Source organism: Solea senegalensis, linkage group LG3, assembly GCF_019176455.1.
Source record: "Solea senegalensis isolate Sse05_10M linkage group LG3, IFAPA_SoseM_1, whole genome shotgun sequence".
Lineage (NCBI taxonomy): Eukaryota > Metazoa > Chordata > Actinopteri > Pleuronectiformes > Soleidae > Solea > Solea senegalensis.
In genome coordinates this window covers 12,159,351-12,178,943 of record NC_058023.1, presented here as the reverse complement: position 1 = coordinate 12,178,943, position 19,593 = coordinate 12,159,351, and the positions used below count along the sequence as shown (strand labels likewise).

Genomic DNA, 19,593 nt, shown 5'->3' with positions numbered 1-19,593 from the left:
GTTTTAGGGACTCTAAAATGCTGCAGTGATGTGGGTGGTGCGCATGTCTTTTCTTTTTTTCTACAATAGGTGTATTTGACTTTTGCTGTTACCTTTTACACTGGTGTAAAAGTTTTTGCTCTTTCGCCGATCAGAAGTGTTTGAAGCTGCTGTTGACGATGTCGGCCGAGACTTTTTTTTTTTTATTTGTTTACTTCAAGGTGAACAAGGCGAAGCGTCGTTGATCAATCACTGTCACCTCATCAGTTTTGTGAGAGACGAGTCTAAACGACACCCTCATTATAGACTAGAGTTCACGTGACCTTTGCCCTGTGATTTCCCTCATGGAAGATTAATGTACGAGTCATTATATTCAGTGTTGGCAAACATTGTGTACTTGAGGTAAAACTGAATGAATAATTCTATCGCACACATTTGCTTATATAAGAAAAATGAGCAATGTGCATATCCCTTCAGCAGAATTAATCCACTGTACAAACTCTGGGCTGAGACTAATTATTGACTTATCTGCTAATTATTTTATTGACTGACTGTTTGGCGAACAAATATCATTAAAAGTCCGTGATGAATTGACATAATTGCCCAAAACCAAAAAACAGCTAAAATGCTTGAAAGTAGATAAATGGATGGAACAAATTCAGTTCATCTCACGAAACATGAATTATCAGACAATTAATAATTATTTTTTATGTAAAAAAATGTAAAAAAAAAAAACAATAAATAACAAATCTGGAAAGATGGAGAACAGACAAGGAGACTAAAAACGTCGGTCTGAAACTAACCAGAGCAAAGGAATTTCTTGGCCTGAGCGCTCTTCATGGTCCCTTTCTCTTGAAGCTGCAGCACGGCTGTTCGGAAGATCCTCTTTATTTCCTCCGACACGTTCCTCCAGGCCTTGTCATTCTTTGTCTTGGCTGCGCTGCTGGACTCCATCTGAGCATGAAAAAAATAGGGCGGGGGAGAGGACGTTGTCTGTGAGACAGGAGAATGCTGTCCCTCTTGTTTATGACTGTAAGTGTGCAGTCGCGTACAGTCGCAGAAAGAGGTCTTGGTCTTGTCCCCCACCAGAGAACGGTTGGGCAGATTTTGGGTCTGAAGGGATTATCGGCCCAAGAAAACACAGAATTTCACAGACATGATATGAATGTTACCGATTCTCCAGCTGCTAATCCTCCAGAAAAAAAAAACAAGTGAAGTTAAATTAAGTTATGTTATTATGGAATCAGATTTGTGTCAGTGAGTCCAAGCTTGTGACTACTTCCGCTCCATTAAGCTGTCGCTCCAAAACTCAGTAGTCAATCAGCAGGCAGATTCCTAAGGCCCGCCCATGGTCAGAATAACAAGCAAAAAAACACTAATCAATATTTTTGAATAATTAAACCGATATATTATTTGCAATTTTGTGTATTTTGGGGAAACCAACACACTAGAGTGACCAATAAATCCCTTCTCCACCATAACAGTATTTAAATGTGCCCCGTGTACAGCAGGTTAGTTGGACTTACAGAGTTCTGGTAGTTCTTGAGCATTTGGGCTTTGGGTTTGAGGTAGTATGCGGGTGGCACTGAGTTTTCGTCCCTGCAGTACCACTCTTCCAGGATGTGTGTGTCCAACCCTGCCTCCACCGCTGCGTCCAGGATCATCTCAAACTCTGCCGACTCCACTTCCCCCGGCACTCGAATGCTGCCATACTTTTCTCCCACCAGACCCTGAGGAGACGAAGCAAGGAAATAAAGGAAAAAGGTAGAGGGCAAGGAAGGTGAGAAAGTAAGAAAGAAAGAAAGAAAGACAGCCAACATGTATCAGCATAATCTTTTAAACGGTTTAACGGCTCTATTTTTTGGATCAGTGGTGCATCGTGACTGACGGGAGTTCCATGATGCAACTTATTTGAGGTGATTTCAGAGGTACAGGCGTGACTGGGGTGCAGTTGTGAAAAGTCCTTTCCAAAACAAAGAGCAGACAACTTTACTAAACTTCAGGCTGGACATAAAGTTCTGGCCTGGTCTGACACTTGGAGGTAGCTATCGGAGTTTAGCAGAGCGGTGTCACGGCCAGCAATAAATGCTGATGTTGCTAAAGTGATGGTTATGCGATGTTCACCCAACAGTGGGGAAAAAGGTTCTGTTTGGGCCTTTATATGACACTTTTCACGTTATAGCACAGCTCGGATTGAGTCTACTGGGTTTATTTTTTGCTCTAGCGAGGTTCCAAGCGGGATGTGACTGTGATTGGCCGAGAGTGTCGTCACAGGACGAGTCATGAGGGTTGTGGAATCAAACCAAGCAAAGCCGAACTGTAGATCAGTTAGGAAGACTTAAAAATCCTGAAACGTGCATTAAGTCTCCAACATTTGGCAAGGACATTTCTAAAATCTCAATATTTAACCGTCGTGAGCCAGTTCACAACTCGTTCAGTCATAATTACAGTTCAGTTCTGCCCCGTGACCCTCATGTGGAGGGTAAAGCGTTAGAAAATGGATGGATGAATATTTCTCAACTGTTATATATAAAGTTATATACCCACAATGCAATGGCTGCTTCATTCACTTCATACCTCCTTTGGGTACGTGTGAGTCAGCCGAAAAGTGTGAAGTATTTTATTGGACTTCAGAAATATCAACTCGGACCCAACGTTCGTTGCCGTCGTTCTAAAATTACCGTTGGCTAACGACACAGTCGATGCCAGTGCCTATTTGTGAATTGTTGTTTTGAACAGGGGAAGCAGATTTGTTTAGCTGCCGCACTGCAAGTGTTGGAATGACACACTGTTATGTATAAATCCACAGCCTAGGCAAAATGTCCCAATGCTTAGTAATCTGTCATGTCAAACAAAATGAGCAGATTTGCTTTATATCTTGAGCAGATGGCACTGTTAATTATGAAAGGAAATGAACGGATTGTTTATTTGCCAGACTGACATTTCAGTGTGATTCTGTGCAATAAGAGAAGGTTATTATCGCCACAATCCCAGCTTTTTATCATCACCGCCGTCTTCACCAGTCTTGCATACCACAATCTGGACCGCATAATTAGACGTTATCATTAAGCAGTGGCCTTTTCACTCCACATGGCATATATATGTAGTGTAAGCTCCAGTGAGTCCACATACTTCCCCTCAGCGTCTACACACGTGCTTTTGAGCAACGGCCGAATCAAGTGCCATCGGAAATGATCAGGGCCATTTCCTGGCACAGATGCGCTCCATCCGTCATAACGGAGGGAAAATAAAGAGGAGAAAAGCACTGGAAACCCTCGAGTACTAGATCAGCTGATCTTTACTCCATGGGTCGTAATTTGCAGGCAGCTAAAGCCTCGGGGTGAAGCTGCAGAGCGAGTGAGGGACAAGCCAAGTGACTGTGAGCTCCGATGAGCAGGGACAACTGCGTTCGCATGCTGGCGGCAATGGCCCTTCAAAGCCGTTGCCGTGTTGGACTCCTTGGTCCCTTTGGCGTTCGCAGTGGGAACAGATGAAGAGAACAAGCAGAATGTGGCATGGTCTGTAGGACAGCCTTCTCTCCAAGCCCACAAATGCCTTCACTGGCTTCATTTACATTTTTGTCCATGCTGCATGAATCTGGTGCTAAAGATTCATTTTTCTGCATCTTTTGGATAGAGACGATCATTTCTATGGACGGTATCAGCTGCCTTGGAGGAGGAGGTGTTCATCATCCATCATTACATAAGCATTTTGATGAATTAGATTAGAATCCCACACCACTTCAATCAATTAGGAGCCAGAACACTACCAAGACAGGAGGTCTTTTATTCTTTTATTGTATTTTAAGGTAGTTTTAAACACACACACACATTGCTTCTACACTCAATAGTGGGTGGGTGTGATGTTTGAGGTGCTTGACACAGCTATCAGAGCTCAGCAGAGCGGCGTCTGTCGTGGCTGACTATGTAACAAGACGTGGTGATATGATGTCCGTTGCGTCGGCCATTGGTGGAGAACGACCTTGTCTGAGCTCTGGTTGAGGCTTTCTGTGTTTGAGCTACTACGGGCATAAATGGGATTTGATTGGCTCGCACCTGTTTGTACAAGCATGCGAATCAGCGTCTTTATGGAGAAACGGAGCAGAGAGCATTTCTTTTTGATCAAATATAACATTTTGACTACTCAAATACTCGAAAAAATCCATTGGAAGTATGTTTTATACTGGTCAAATTTCAAAATTAAAATGCAAAACCTCTTATTCATATACGTCTATGGTGTTTTTTTCTCTATAAAACTCTAAAGTCAAATTCAATTTGTTTTTCTTGACTTTAAACTGCTCATACACTCTCTTAACATGCAGTAAATTGTAAATAACTGCCAGGTGTTGAAGGTCCTAAGTGTTCTGGAAAAATGGGCAAAAGCCCTTACTTACAGGACATTTTCTGGCCCTTTTTCTGGGCGCACTAAGCAAAAAAGACATTTTGAGGCTTAGGTGCCACTTTTAGAGCTGACAAAGATGCAATAATTAATCCACTTGTGACAAGGTTTCTGTGTTTTTGTTTCCTTTTTGCAGGATCTTAATACAGCAAGTATCTTTGACATAAGACACTGACAAACCTACAGCGATGGGACAAAGGTCAGTGTTTCACTTTTGACATTTTGTATGTGATGTTTTTTTTTTTATATCATATATAACTCAACTAGAATGTCTGGAGAGAGAGCTGGGAGGAGAGACATTCTCCAATTTGCTGACATTGTGTCGCAAATGCAGACAGCAATCCATTGCCGCTCCTGTCAAATACTTCACTAACCAAAGCCAAACTCGAAAAAGAATGTCCAAATATTTGCTGCCTGGATTTAACAACTCACCCTTAGCCAGAGATTACAGTATGTGGATTACTAAAGTGGATTACTACTGCACGGCCGCTCACGAAATGTACACATGTACAGTATGTGTGTCTATTTTGAAAGGGGACCGAGGGGTTGCACAAGTTCTTATTCCCCCTTAGCAGCCGCAGGTGCAAGAAACACAGGAGGCTTAAGTGACAAGAGCTCTCCCTCCCTCCTTCCTTCCTTCTACTCCCTTCATCCTTGGAAGGGGTTTCATACTCTGACAAAGTGCACTTTATCTGATGAGCCAGTCGGCAGCGACGACTGTAGCTAACGCAGCTACAGTATGAATCAACAAATCAATTGCTCACGCGGTCAATCCGTCAGTGAAACACGCAGTCAACTGTTCTGACATTTGCTGCATAAGCTTTGGCACCGTGGAGGGGAAGAAACAGATGATGTGTTTAGAGGAATGCTTAATATTCAGTGACTGGCACACACACACACTCACAGCACGGCGTGTAACTCATAATGATTGGGTTTCTCTTACTGTACTTTGTGTATCCAGAAACAGTTACAGTAACAACGTAGTAATAATAATAATAATAATACCATCTTATTTCCAACTTGGTAATAACAATGGTAACAGAGAGTTAATAAGGAGGAAATGTGATCGTGAGAATTACTAAGTTTGGATACCAACAGTGTAATAACTTCTATCACGATATTGCAAAATCCTATGTTCTCTAGTGAGAGTGAAAAAAATGATACTCGGTGTCTCAAAAGCGATATAATTTTGCCATGCAAAAGATCGTAATATAAACCTTTAACTCCCGGGCACCATTTATTTGGTTGTACACAAACGGTATAATAACTTCCACTGAGGATGAGCGATAAACCAGCTCGTTTGGGTCATCTAATTAGCAGTTACATCGTCTGAGAGAAGAAGAGAAGAGCGACGGTATCTTTGACTCTCCTCTCTATCCACTTGCAGTAAACCTGCTACATGTCCACACAAATAGGAAAGAAAAGAAGTAATAGAGGATGCGTAGCTGCCTCCTGTTTGCTGATACTTGTCCTTGAGGCATTTATCATGCTTTAGTTGTTGTTGACTGGAAATTTGAGACTGTTGCAGAGAAGAGGAACGGGGTAAGCAGTCAAGGCTCATTGTCATGCTTAATCTCCAGGTCAATGACACCATCACCATGCCAACCCCCGCCATTGCCATGGAAACCAGCTTTATTGCATCGACAGGTTTAGAGAAAAGCCCCCCCCCCCTCACCCAGGTGTGGTGTGGTGAGGGGCGTCTGTGTGTGTGTGTGTGTGTATGTGTGTCCAGGTATTACTAATGTTGTGGGGACCTAAACCTGTTTACACAGTAGCATTATGGGGACTTGTCTTCCTTGTGGGGACAAAAAGCAAGTCCCCATAACGTAAATTACTACATTTTAAGGTGAAGGTATGTTTTAAGGTTAGGCTGAGATTGAGATTAGGGTTAGGATTAGGATTAGGCCAGTAGTAATTGTGGTTAGGGTTAGAGTAAGTCTCCAGGAAATGAATGTAAGTCAATGCAATGTCCCCTCATGTCATGAATGTCGAACATATGTGTGTGTGTGTGTGTGTGTGTCTGAAACCTTTGCAAAGCTGCGATTGACTCTCACGGAGAGAGCGAAGAAGCCGCTTACGCAACGGGCGATCAAACGAACTATGTCGCTTTTTTTGTAGTTTCCAAATAACAGATGAAGAGTCGCGACATCAAGGTCGAACTGCACTGCACACGAGATTTTGATCGTGAAGAAGATGAAGGACCCTCACAGGCCCTGAATGATTCATGTGCAGCATTAAGAGGTTTCCTGTCAGCGAAAAACACACCTACACGCCTGTCGCGCCGCGACAACCTTGTTTCTTTGTTTCCTCTGTACTGTTTCTATAAGCAACCTGTTCTTCTTGCCTCAAATTCCCACCTTGCCCCTCCAGTCCTCATTTCTATTGTTTGATCCGTGCAGTGGGCTCAGTGACAGTTGTTGGGCTGTGGAACCCCAGAGCAGCTTCTCTTTGAAGTCTTCTGTCAATGCTCTGTGCGCGCGTGTGTGTCCCTTTTTATGGCATAAATACTAGGACACCAGTAAGTCCTCACGGAGACCAAAATCCTGGTCCTAATGAGACTCATTTCTGAGGACCTGGTCAAGTTTAGGGCTGAGATTTAAATTGTTGTTAGGTTCAAACGAGTGCAAGTCAATGTAGTGTCCTAAGAAAAGGTGTGTGTTCCAGGTATTACTCATGTTGTGGGGACCTGTGGGCATGTCTTTACACTGGGGACTTGTCTTCCAACGAAAATGATTTCATTTTAAGGCGAAGACATTTTGTTTGGTTAGGATGAAGTTCGGGTTAGGCCAGTAGTAGTTAAGGTTAAGGTTCGAGTAAGTCACCTGGACATGAATTAGAGTCAATGTGATGTCATGGAAACCAGACTGTGTGTGTGTGTGTGTGTGTGTGTGTGTGTGTGTGTGTGTGTGTGTGTGTGTGTGTGTGTGTGTGTGTGTGTGTGTGTGTGTGTGTGTGTGTGTGTGTGTGTGTGTGTGTGTGTGTGTGTGTGTGTGTGTGTGTATGTATTTCTTGGCTGGGGTGACACTTCTGCAGCAGCATTCGGCCAAAGTGATGGTGTCTAGAGGCAGGAAAGGATCTTACCAAATGAGTGAGAGAGAGAAACTCATGGAAATGAAAGCACTGAAAACACTGGGATTTGCCTCAACCGCATAACAAAGGCCACTATATTAGGTACACCTGCTCGACTTCACAAGCCAATCACAAGCACCAGCATGAAAAAGAGAAGGCGTGACTTTGAACATGGTGCCAGACGGCTATTTCAGAAACAGATTATCTCTTCGGGATTTTCACAAACAACCATCTATAGCGCAGGTGTCACAATGTGTTCTGTCTTTCCTGCTTTTTTTCCCACCGATTTTACTGATTAGTACCATTAAATGTGGACTTTGAAAAGGCTCAGCTCCTCATTTTTTTGTATTTGGCTTGCTGTCTTTTAGCTTTATCTTTTTCTGTGTGCTTTTCTACTGAAATAAAGCAGAGGAAATCATGCACGACAGATGGAAACGGACAATGGAAAACCATTTGTTCGGACGTTTTTGGTATTTGACCTCATCTGCCCCTCGACTTGGACACCGTTTTTGATTTTCGGCCCCCTCTGTTATTGAGTTTGACACCCCTGCAGAGGACCATACCTGGTGAAACGCCTCTCTTACTGGGGCATTTATGTCCCAGTGATACTTAGGCTTTTTGTATTGGATTGGATTTCATGTTTTCCTTTTTTCCGATATCCAATCAAGTGACTCTGGGCTTTTGTTTGTTGCGTGTATTGGACAGGTCAGTGAAGCGTGAGAGGTGGGAGACACACGACAAGGGTAGAATCGAGTAGTCTGTCGTGTCGTGTTCAATGTCGTTGTTCGCTGTAGACGCACTGGTACAATGTCATGCTTGCCTACGAAGTTAAAGTACCGTTTTCAGTCGACACGCAAGCCTGACCGAGGGCTTTTACCGCTCCGAATCCTTTCCGTACTGTACCATGAAACGCGGCCACAGACAACCCAGAAGTGTCACAAACAAAGACCCAAGTTCCCGATCGAAAACCCACCATTGCTGCCTGTGTTGCCGTTACTTGTCCCCAGTCTGTCAAACCGGCCTGTGAGGTGACGGCGACGAAGAGCCGCGGGCAGCGACAGCAGCAGCTGTCTCTGACATGTCTGAATGGGCTCCTCAGCATAAAATTCTACATTCCCATTCCGACAGGGTGACGAGAATATGCCATTAAAGATTTAACCAGCCAGATGGGGGAGGACGTGCACTGTAGATGCGTGCGTGTGTGTCTCATGAGTGTGTGAGGGTGTAAAGAGAGTACAGCCCAGCTCATTCCCAATCTCATGACAAAGAAAATACCTTTGGGTCAAGATGCTCAGTGAGGTGATGCAGAGCAAGTGGATGTGCCGCGTATGTGCGTGCTTTCCCTCGCTGTGTTGTCTGGCATTGTTTTTGGGTCAGTTGGGGTTAAGACGGTGAAATTGCAGCGGGCTCTGAGGGCAGCGGAGCTGATGGGAGTGAATGGAATCAGCGCGGCGTGTACGAGACACAACACAAGAAACGGTGAGCGGGCGTCACAAAGGGAGGGGGGGGAGAACGAGTCCCTTCTTCTTACCTGAGATCTCTTCATTTCACCTCTGTTTAGCCTGACTGATCTTCTACTCAAAGCCACAACATAGCATCACAGTGTGGGTTTTAGAGGCCTTGACACTGAGTCGCGGAATGACCACCATTGCAGGTGCTTCTTTGTACGCATGAAAAGTGGACAGGAATACTTAAATACTGAAACTGAGTTTTTAAAAAAATAATACCCCTATTCTAGTAATACAGCTAAATGCAAATCTTGAAGAATTCCTTTAATAGACTCGATGTAAACCTAACATAAGGGTTATACATTCTCCTCCGCTCATGACAGATTGCATGCCTCGGACACTTTCGGCGTCCGTGTCTGTCCATGTGAGGGATTTCTTCCATTTAAATGAACCACTTGTCGCCCTGTGACTCATATGCTCCATGTGCATTCACCTGGCTCTTTGTCACCTAATAAAGTGACAGTAGTATGGCAGCCAGTGTGCTGTTCTGCTGCTGTAGCCTGTCGACTTCACGGTGGTGCTTTCACAGGTTGGTCTTCCACAAACCTAACCAAAGAGTTTCTTTTTGCCTTTTCTATGATTTTCAAACGGTCTTTTCAACAATTTTCCTCTGACCTCTGGCATCAACAAGGCACTTTCTAACAGAGAACTACTGCTGCGCTCTCTTTTGGACCATTCTCTGTAAACACTAGAGACGGAAAACCCAGTAGATCAGCACTTTTTGTGAAATACTCAGACCTGCCACAACCATGCCATGTTCAAAGTCCATGAAAAATCACCTTTCTTCCCCACTCTGATGCTTTTAGTCGAATCAAGAGCAGTTCAACAAGTGTACCAAATAAAGTGGTCGGTGTGTGTAAATCCAATGCACCCTTGTGGTGGAAGGCGGTCCCTTCAAGCTGCCACACCTGATTCAACTCAATGAGGTCAACAACTGTTGACCGATCCTCACTCCTTCACAGAGGACGGCACGGATGCACGTCCACCGCTAAATAAACAGAAGACTTTTTTATTCCAGCGACTGCTTTAAAGGAATGTGACTGTTTATGGCGCTTTATTTCTCCTCCAACTCAGCTGGACTTTCCGAAATGTTTGGCACATCCACTCAGAGAAGTGCCCGGAGAAGCCGTTTCATGTCAAATGTGATTGTTCCCATCTCCGAAGACTCCGCTCCCACATTTCTTCACTCAGGTAAGTCCCAGTGTTCGTGCCAGTATCTTGTCAATGCACTGATGTCTTCCCTCTGTTCAGTGATGTGTTATATTGAGTGCTCGGTGATATCAGTCGAGTTTCTTTTTGCTAGTTTTATTGCCGCCCTGCAGATCTGTGTCATTTTTCTGTGGCACATTGTTGTTGTTATATGCTTTATGACGCTTTCACACAAAAGATGGTTTGGATTTTTCAAGCATGTTTCTTCTCCTTTTTTTTTTTTTGCAGATTGTGTGTTTTTTTCTTTCTTTAGCACAAAGATAGCACAGTAATTTGAGTCTGTGGCGGTGCAAACGTATTATTGCGCCTAATGGCTGGTGTCAGAGTCTGTGTTAAATGTGGTCGTTGGGTCGTGAGGTGTGATGTTGTCCGATTGTGGTTGACGAAACTGCTCATTTTTGTCGTTCCTGAATCTGCATTTTTTTGTTCTAACAATAGAAGAAAGAAGAATGTTCCACACCACCAGGACGTTAAGTCAAACAAACCATTATACAGACAAAAAATATACAAATACAAAATGCAGTCAAGGGAATAAGAGATTTTGCTCCCCTGTCCTACCCATAATGCATTATGTCCCCCTGATCTCTCACCTCAATTTCAACTTCTAAACTCAGATCTTTTCCATTTGAATAATTCACCATCAATTTCTCCTCCTGTCCTCGTCCACCTCACCCTTTTTTAACGTGGCCAAAAATGATCTAGAAAAAAGATCAGTCAAGTGTCAGCTGTAGTCATGCATCATTCTCACTCTCTCTCTCCTATAATTCATTCATAAAGTGTAATTTTAGCCTTGCAGTGTATTTTCAGCACTTTACAGTAGCTACACCTTCCAAAGGCACTTTCTGTGTTTGACTTTGTGTTAAAGTTCTGTTTCTATTCATGGACGTACGGATCACTCCTCTAGCAGCTGTATACGTTAAAACAAAATAACATAAAAGTAAAATTAAAATCCACCGTCTAATGCAGGAGGTGCACAAAGAACTCGTAAAGCTGCAACAAGGACTTCAAGTCATTTCTGTGTCGGCGTTTCAAATGCAGCCAAGCGGGGATGGAAGATTTCACTCTTATTAAGTCATTTTCACAGCGCTATTAGATCTTCAAACGCATGGAGGAAGGCCAGTGTTATTACAGCCATGTACAAGGAGGGATGGTGGGAGAAATTGTGCGCGCACACGCGCCGATTCAAACCGATTTTCTGCTCATTTTACACACACATGTAAACTTGGTTAACACCCAAACAGACCCATAGTGTATGATCCATCACACCTTTTAACCGCGCGGCGTGTCATACTCACAACGAAACACGGCCCCGCTGAGGTCTTCAGGCATTCTTCCAGGAGCTTCATTCTCAGCCGCTGTAACTCGGGACTGTCCCATTCCTCTGGATCTACACCCCAGTACAGGTCCACCACCTGAAAACACACACGTGCATATTAACATAGTGATTTAAATGCAGGCGGCGGCGATTACCTATACTCGCAATAGAAACATACATATGTATATATATATATATGTGTGGATATATATATACATACAAGCAGCGTTGATTTGTTTCATTACAAGTCACAATCGTTGATTTTAAAGCTATAAAAGACAATCTATTAAAATGCAGACATTTTTAAGGTCCAGTGTGTAATATTTAAGAGGGTTTTTAAATCTGTAGATATGACCCAGATTGTTTTTAGGAGTAAAATGTAAAATGGCGTTTATATGTAGTTAATGCAAGGGCCTTGCTTTATGGAGGCACCGCCATGTTTCTACAGCAGCCTCAGTGGACTTGTTTGAGTAAGGGAGGGGTGAGCGTAGGAGGAGGAGGAGGAGGAGGAGTCCGGGGAGTTTGTCGCAATCTGTGGTCTCACCATTTGGTGTCACCAATTCACACACACACACACACACACACACATACACACACGCAGTGAAAGAGAAGGTCTTTCTCCACACATTTCTTACAAGTTTTGGCAGCTTAGACAATTCCAACTGTAAATACGCCACAGGGGGAGATCTTCCTCCTGAGCAGAGGTATGTGTGTGTGTGTGTGTGTGTGTGTGTGTGTGTGTGTGTGTTCTACAGCACGCTGCTGCAAACACGCCCTCCCACTGATGGCTTCCTGACTCTCGTGTAGCTCTTAGCCTCCTGGCTGAGGCCTGACAATGGAATATACATTACACCTGATGGCCTTTACGGCTCGGAGGCTCAGGTGTCAGTCGTCAAAAAATGCATAATGCATAATGAATATCATCACATGACTATTTTTGTTTTTTTTTCCTCACGCTGCTGTTGTTGCGGATCAGTCTTCCTGATTCCTGCGTTGTGTGATGAGTTAAGTGATTATTTGAAGTGATTTTGAAGCGCCTTTATTTCATACAACCTGTGTTTGATACCATTTTCTCCGCTTCACAATGTCCTCTGGTGGACATGTAAAAAAAAAAAAAAATTCTCGGCTCAGGGGAAACTGAGGTTGGGAAGCCTCAGAAGGATAAGAAGGCACAATTGATGATGTAAAATTAAGTGCCACTAGCTGTTGATATGCGGTGGCATTTTGTTGCTGCAATGAATTATTGTTGTATTATCTGCTCCTCGCAATAAGAGGAGGAATGTTGCGGTTCCCTCCTCTCGCCCGCTATAGCTACCGTTTTCCCTGTTTTTCAACTGCAGCAACATGCAGAAGCGGGAGGGACATTTCAGTCAACATGACTTCCTCAACAAATCCTCTTTTATTCGCTGACACTGTTTTCATCGCAGCGACTTCCTCCCTCAAGCGTGAACATTTACATGTGACTTTTTTTTAGAGATTTTCTATGCTTCAATTCCATTTTTATGTGCAAAACAAATATGGGCATGAAACATTAACACTCCAGTATCAAAACCACCTGTTTAAAGCTGTACTATGCGGGATTTTTACCCTTCTTTAATACCGTTGTCGGACGAAGCGACAGCAGTGGAAACGACAGTCTGATAAAGCGAGAAAAAAAATGCAAAGTTCTGCTTAAAGAAACATTTAGAGAAGTGATATTTTCATCACAGCTTTACAACCCCGCCCTCTCTCTCTCTTTCTCTGCCAGTAGTATCTGCAGCCTCACAGCAGCAGACAGAGGAGTCTCCTCCTCTTCCTCTCTTCAGACAGGAATACGTTCTATTTTTACAGATGTAGAAATAGATCAGGTTGGGATCAGGGGGCCAAAAAAGCTGATTGGGCCAAAAAGTATAAGGTTCTGCCGCGGAGGGAAGTGAGGATAAAGTGATTGAGCAGCGAGAGAGCCTGCTGCTGTCCCCCTTCATGCTCTGCTGCTCGCCACACTCGCGAGCTCAAACGAGTTAAGCCTGGCACATCATGAGTGACACATCCGCAGTGTGGCAGAGAGCAGCAGTGAATGAGTGAGTGGCAGTCCCCATATAACCGGCTGGCACCGGAATGGAGAGTGTTCCTCTGTACTGTGACAGTCTGGGAGACACTGGCCTCTCCCTGTGATCGGTTTCGGGGGCCGCGGCTCATCTGCTCGATTGTCACCGCTGCGCACCTGCGAGCAGCCGCATCACTGTGTGGAAGGAGACAGCTGCAGACACACCGCGCGTTCCCCCCGCGCCGCCCCAGGCTGTGGCAGCAAACAAATATTTTCATTAACAATCAGCCCCAGTGGCTTCCAGCTGGATTGTCTTAAAGTTATCCTCTTGCAAGTGTACACTCTGTATCGGTACATCTGGGCAGTATATCAATATTATATCAATTTAACAAAGGACACAAAGAACAGGGCATGAAAATGTATGAAAATGTAAAAAAAAAGGCTGTTCCAGTTCTGATATTGAGGCAAATGTGTATGATTAAATTAAAATGAATGGAGATTGTGACCATATTCATAGGCAATGTCACCTTATGTTTCCTTTAATGTCGTAATATTATTTATTAAACATTAAAAAACCAAGGAAATACACCAGATATCATCTAAAATAAAACTTTTATTTCAAGTATGTAATCAGGATTATCTAAACAGCTGGAATACAGATAGGACTGTATTTTTAGACCGTATCACACTATTTACAGCAGATTGTCACGGTCTTGCGAAGAAAGCGAGAAAACCTTTCATGAGCTCAATGAAAAAGCCTGTGTCCAGCTTGTATTGTATCTTGTTTGTTGGGACATAGCCTAAAGATATTGAGATATTATTTCTAAACCATAAGTAACTCACAAAAAGGATATGCAAGACTTTAAAAATTTTATACATTTAGTTTTCTTGTCCAGTTTGATCATGATTATATCATGTTCAAACTGGTGGTTCTTGAGTCACACTTTGGGAAACACTGGATTAAATCCTGTGTGTAGGATTTAGTGGCATCTAGAGGCTGACTTGCATATTGCATTTTAGCAAATAAACATGGACCTGTGTACACTGAAAAATACAAGACAAGAACACACTGGAGGATTTCATTCACTAGAAAGAGGAGACATGTACATTTTGATGATCAGAGAGTGAATTAAATCTAAAATAGGAACACCTATTTACATAACTTTTAAAATGCAAAGAAAGGAAAAGTTGTTTTTATGCATGTTTGCAATTTTAACCCATGAATTGGCTTCATTTAATGGTCAAAAATGTAATTATTGTGTGGACAATTATTGTTTGTTTTTGTCTCTTAAAAAACCCTAAAATTACGTTGCTTTCAAAAAGCATTTGTACCCTTTTAGGTCCACACCAGTACTTTCTGAGCGTGTAATACAAAGAGGTCGTTCGAAGGTTACATGACACACCATTTCTTGACTTTCACGGAATAATGAATTAGTAAAGACATCATTTAAATAATATATGACATTACTTTTAATAGAATCCCATCTATTCTCCACTCTGGACTGTGAGATTTACTGTGAGTGTCCAGAGAAAAAGAAAGAAAATCATGATTTCTCCAAAAACACTAATTGGAGCAAACAATGTTCATTTAAATGTTTACTGGATTTTCAAAGTAGATTTTCCTTTGGCTAACTTGTCGATCCAGTTTGCTTTAAGTTCATCAGCAGTGACTTATGAGATGTGACAACATTTGACATTCATGCAAAGGTAATTAAATACAAATAATTGATCCTGAAATTGTCGGAGCGTAACATATTGTACGTTTAGGAAAACCACAAAAACAAATTGACTACATGCGTTTCCCTTGTCGTCAACTACTGAAGGCTTTTACTTTGAAAAAAAAAAAAAACCCCTGTCTCCCACTCACTCGTGCGCTCATGATAAATATCCCTCATGTCGGTCTGTTGTGGAAAATGCATTGTTTGGCACATCAGTCACTGAGTATCAGTGTCACTAATCTACTTCCAGCACTCGTGTGGGAGAACTGCAATCAGCCTTGTGCTGACACAGACCTGGGTGGGTGGGGGGGGGAGACGGGCCGTGGGAGGGAATGAAGTGAGATGCGCGTCCCCCCGGTTACGGCGGGTTTCCGCTGGGTTTCAGCAGGTGATTGGGAGGATGCACGGTAATTAAAAGATAAATGAACACATTAGTCATATCCGTTCGCTGCGTGCGGGGAGGAGAGACTGATTAAATTTGCCACGTCACCCTCTGTGTTCGCTCGAATATGGAGGGATGAGAAGTGAAAGGGACGTGACCGAAATGGGTGAAGTTAAAGCTGTGGTGCGTGACTCTCAAATATGAACAAACCACTGTTCTATTCAAAAAAATGTATTAAAAAATACAAGTCATTCCACCATGTTCGACGGGGATAAATACTCTCTGCTGCTGTATACACACAAGCGCTCCCCCAGTCAGGTCTGATAGTATTGCCTGTTTTCTGATGAAGGACGCAGCATTGAAATAATGTCACATTGTTTCTGTTCACAAAGACCGAACTGAGGCAACATTGAAGCTCCAGCTTTAAGAGAAGACGTTGGTCGACCTCCTATAGTTTCAAAGCGTCCTTGTGTCTTCTGCGTCCTCGGCCTTTTTTCCTTTCAGCCAACTATGTCTTTGTTCTCCTGATTACTTTTTCCTCTAACCGCACTCAAAAATATGATGGCGATGAAGGCGCCATCGCTTGCGTAAGAGCCGAGGAGGCTTTTGCTAAGCTGCTTTCTAATGCCCTTGGAAGGCGTTTGCTGATGGTGGGTCAGAAGCAGGAGAATTATTATTTATGGAATTATACCAAAGATGCCCTGAAAGAAAGGGCATGAAATCAGGCTGGGAAAAAAAAAAATGTAAAAATAGGTATGTGTTAACATAAATATATCCTAAGCTCTGTACTGCAGGCAGTTTTATTAAGAACATGAAGCAAAGCTCTGAGAGTGTTTATGGGTGAATATAGTTTTCCTAGCGCTTGAGGAAAGTGTAGGTTTAGTAGCTAATCCGTCGCCAAGTATGACATTTTTTCCCCCGATATGAAACGAACAGTGGGGAAAAAAGCGGATTCCTAAGGAAGTACTGTAAGTAGGCTTTACGCTTTAGTGTTTGATCTATTCTTGCCATGTCTTTCTTTCTTTTTACATGTGTCCTCTGAGGTTAATTCAAGTTGTGTTTCAAACATGTTCAATTTTGCGATACGGGAATGAATGACAATTTTTCCTTTTTTTTTTCCCCCGCATATTTAAAATGATGACTGTGCGATATTTGTGCAGATCCATGAGAAACAAAGATGTTTTCTCCAGTCGGTCGGAACAATATTTATTCTAAAATGTTCATTTGACACGCATTTGGGCGATTTGAAAATCCCAGTAGGCCGTATTGCGATTTGGAAAAAAATTCGGTTAATTGTTCAGCTCTAATTTGCAAACGTGTTTTTTCACTAAAATGTAAAGTTTTATTTCAAGATTGGAACATGATGCAAACTCCCCAAAAATGTACTGTCATTTTTAACTACTTAAGTTCATTTAAAGGTTATAAAGTCATACAAACACCATTTCAAATTAAATTTCAATGTGAAAGTTCATCCAAATGAACATGTTTAATGAACACACTTACGACAAGACACCATCAAAAACACTCAACTACTCTGTTTTTGATGCAAGGGTGAGAAAATATGAATAACTAATATTATATCAGTGCAGTGTAACCCTCTATAAAGTGTCATTATCAACTTTATTATACAGTATAAACTGCAGCCGTTGAAATCTGCTGATTGCACTGCTTGCAATTGCGATTTAGAAAAATGTATTTTGATTTATTTTGACTTTTCATGAAAAACTGCTCAGGGATATACTTGCGGTGCTTGAAAGGTTAAAGTAAGGCTTGTAGTATGATGACATTTTTTTTTTTTAAGAGCCCGTCAGACACAGTTTTGGGGGGAAACACTGAGATTTGATAGTTCAGGGGCATCCGCACCAGATGTGGCTGCTTTAGAGTTTAATGGTAGCAGACACAATGTGACGGCTCCATGAATTTATACCTACACCTAAAGAGAAACCATGAACAAAGGTGTGTGTGCAGTTTTGATTATTCCTATAATGTAAAAACACCCAGACCCAGCTCTAGACATCGACACACTAGTGAAAAGTACCTTCTTTTTTGCATCATTACATTACATGGCTTTAGTTTTAGATGCATATAAGAGTACATGTTTGATCCTGGAGTCGTAAAAGGTCCAGTGTGTAAGAATCAGTGACACCTAATGGTGACGCGGCATATTGCAACAAATGGACCCGCACTCCTCCCTTTTACAAGGGTGTAAAGGACCTACAGTACAGTGGCCTTTAAATATGCCAGAAATCATGTCATTTTTCTTCCGCTTCAAAGTGCAAAATGCATCCTCTGGCCAGTTTGTCCGGAGAAACATGGGTGGCGTGAGATGGCAGCCTATGTGAAGCAAGACCCTTGGCTAAAGTACACCAAAAAGGGCCTTTATTCTGAGGCTACAAAAACCAAACAAATCTTATTTTTAAACAAGCAAACACTTGAACACCAGCTAATCAGTCTAGAACTGCAATTGCGTTCATCTACTTCAGGAACAAACATGAACCATAGTTTAAAAAATTTAAATAAAGTTCTAAAATGTAATTGTTCACATTATTTCTGTATTTGATGAGAATTCATGGGAACCAGCACAGACTGGAGAGGCGTGATCTACTTCTACTAAATCACATCTCTTAACTGCCCTTTGGCTTCTGCATATTCCTTCACATTCAAGTCTGCAGAAGTTTCCTGGGAAACAAATATCTGTTTTTCTTTTAGCCGCGCATGAACCCCACAGCTTTTTTCTGAACAAGCTAAAACCACCGACGGTGTAAACAAACTGCTGCTCGAGGGGGGAAAAAAGCTTGGCGTCCGTTCCCTCCTCTAATCAGAGAACCACTGCCTGCAGTGTATCATTTGGGTAATATCACTCCTTGTGAAGCAGAGGGTTCGCTGCAGACCATAGATAGCAGGGTAGACAAAGGCTGAAGTGAGATAAGGGGCGACTAGAAGCTACCTGGGAAACTAATGGGAGCCATGTTCGGCTGAATAGCTCTCAAAGATCATCGAGATCACTTATATTTTCAAAAAAATAAACGTCAGGTTTCATAGTTTTGGATGAAAACGACTTAATGGCTGCTGTATCCGACCAATTGAAGCCATCTGTCCATCACTTTTTTGCATATTGATGCTCATATTTTCTGAGATATTCTGCCGACAGCAGAAAGTGCCAAACTATAACCTTCACAGTGACCGCAATAAGACATCATTTTAACAGCATGGACATTTCTCCGGAGGGTTATAAAAACACAGTGTAACTGAAGACTGAAATCTATTTCCCATTCGACGATATGTGCTGCTTGTCATTCAGCATCATTCCTGCGGAGGTGGCTGGCGTGATTTTATGTATTTCTGTGGAGACTAAGTGCAGAGGACAAGCGTCTCCAGGCAGGACAGTGAATGGAGACGGTGGCCTGCTGCCAAGGAGCGGAAAGCAAAGGACTGTATGAGGGAGGCAAAAATGAGGTGAACAGATGGAAGAGTGAGGGATAAACTGGGGTGGTGCCAAAGTTTCAGGTTCTGAAGTGTTTCTCTTTTTCAAATGTTCCACATGTCGAATCCCACTTTGAAGACGCCACATGTGGCGTGGTCATGCTTGAGGTCCTTTATCATAAAAAGGAGAGAGGGTTGGTAAACTAAAAAAAAAACAACAACTTCAAATTTAAGTGGGTGATATTTTCAAAGAGGGCTGCATCTTGTATAATAAAACTGACAGCCATATTCTGCTTTATAACCTAACACGAGTTTTAAAGAATAGGCTTTAAAGAAACACACACTGTCAAATGCTGTCTCGTCTTCCACCGACTTGTTTGTGCTGTGACGCATGAGTGACAGCCGTTCAATGAATTCGCACAGCGATGGCCGGGTAATCTTTTTTTTTTAGTGTGTGTGTGTGTGTGTTTATGATGCCAACTGAGTTTGGCAACCATAGCAAGAGTTGACCGTATTATTTACAAGGCTGTTTGGCCTGTGAACTCAGTTTCTAAGTTTCTATATCC

General features: G+C 42.5%; 2 protein-coding genes across 3 annotated transcripts in view; one reads left to right on the top strand and one right to left on the bottom strand.

The window, feature by feature from the left end:
• The window catches only part of arap2 (ArfGAP with RhoGAP domain, ankyrin repeat and PH domain 2), a 280,445-nt gene that overhangs the window by 32,274 nt on the left and 228,578 nt on the right, over positions 1–19,593 (top strand). Inside the window, exons 4-5 of the mRNA XM_044020851.1 lie at positions 4,514–4,576; positions 10,029–10,145. The gene's annotated coding sequence lies outside the window, so the exon portion shown is untranslated. The remainder of the gene's footprint in view (positions 1–4,513; positions 4,577–10,028; positions 10,146–19,593) is intronic.
• The window catches only part of LOC122766182 (NACHT and WD repeat domain-containing protein 2), a 47,807-nt gene that overhangs the window by 11,949 nt on the left and 16,265 nt on the right, over positions 1–19,593 (bottom strand). For both annotated transcript variants that reach the window (XM_044020848.1, XM_044020849.1), the window contains 3 exons: positions 11,459–11,575; positions 1,506–1,709; positions 783–933 (listed from right to left, as the gene is read on the bottom strand). In XM_044020848.1, coding sequence (XP_043876783.1) covers positions 783–933; positions 1,506–1,709; positions 11,459–11,575 — 472 coding nt within the window. The remainder of the gene's footprint in view (positions 1–782; positions 934–1,505; positions 1,710–11,458; positions 11,576–19,593) is intronic.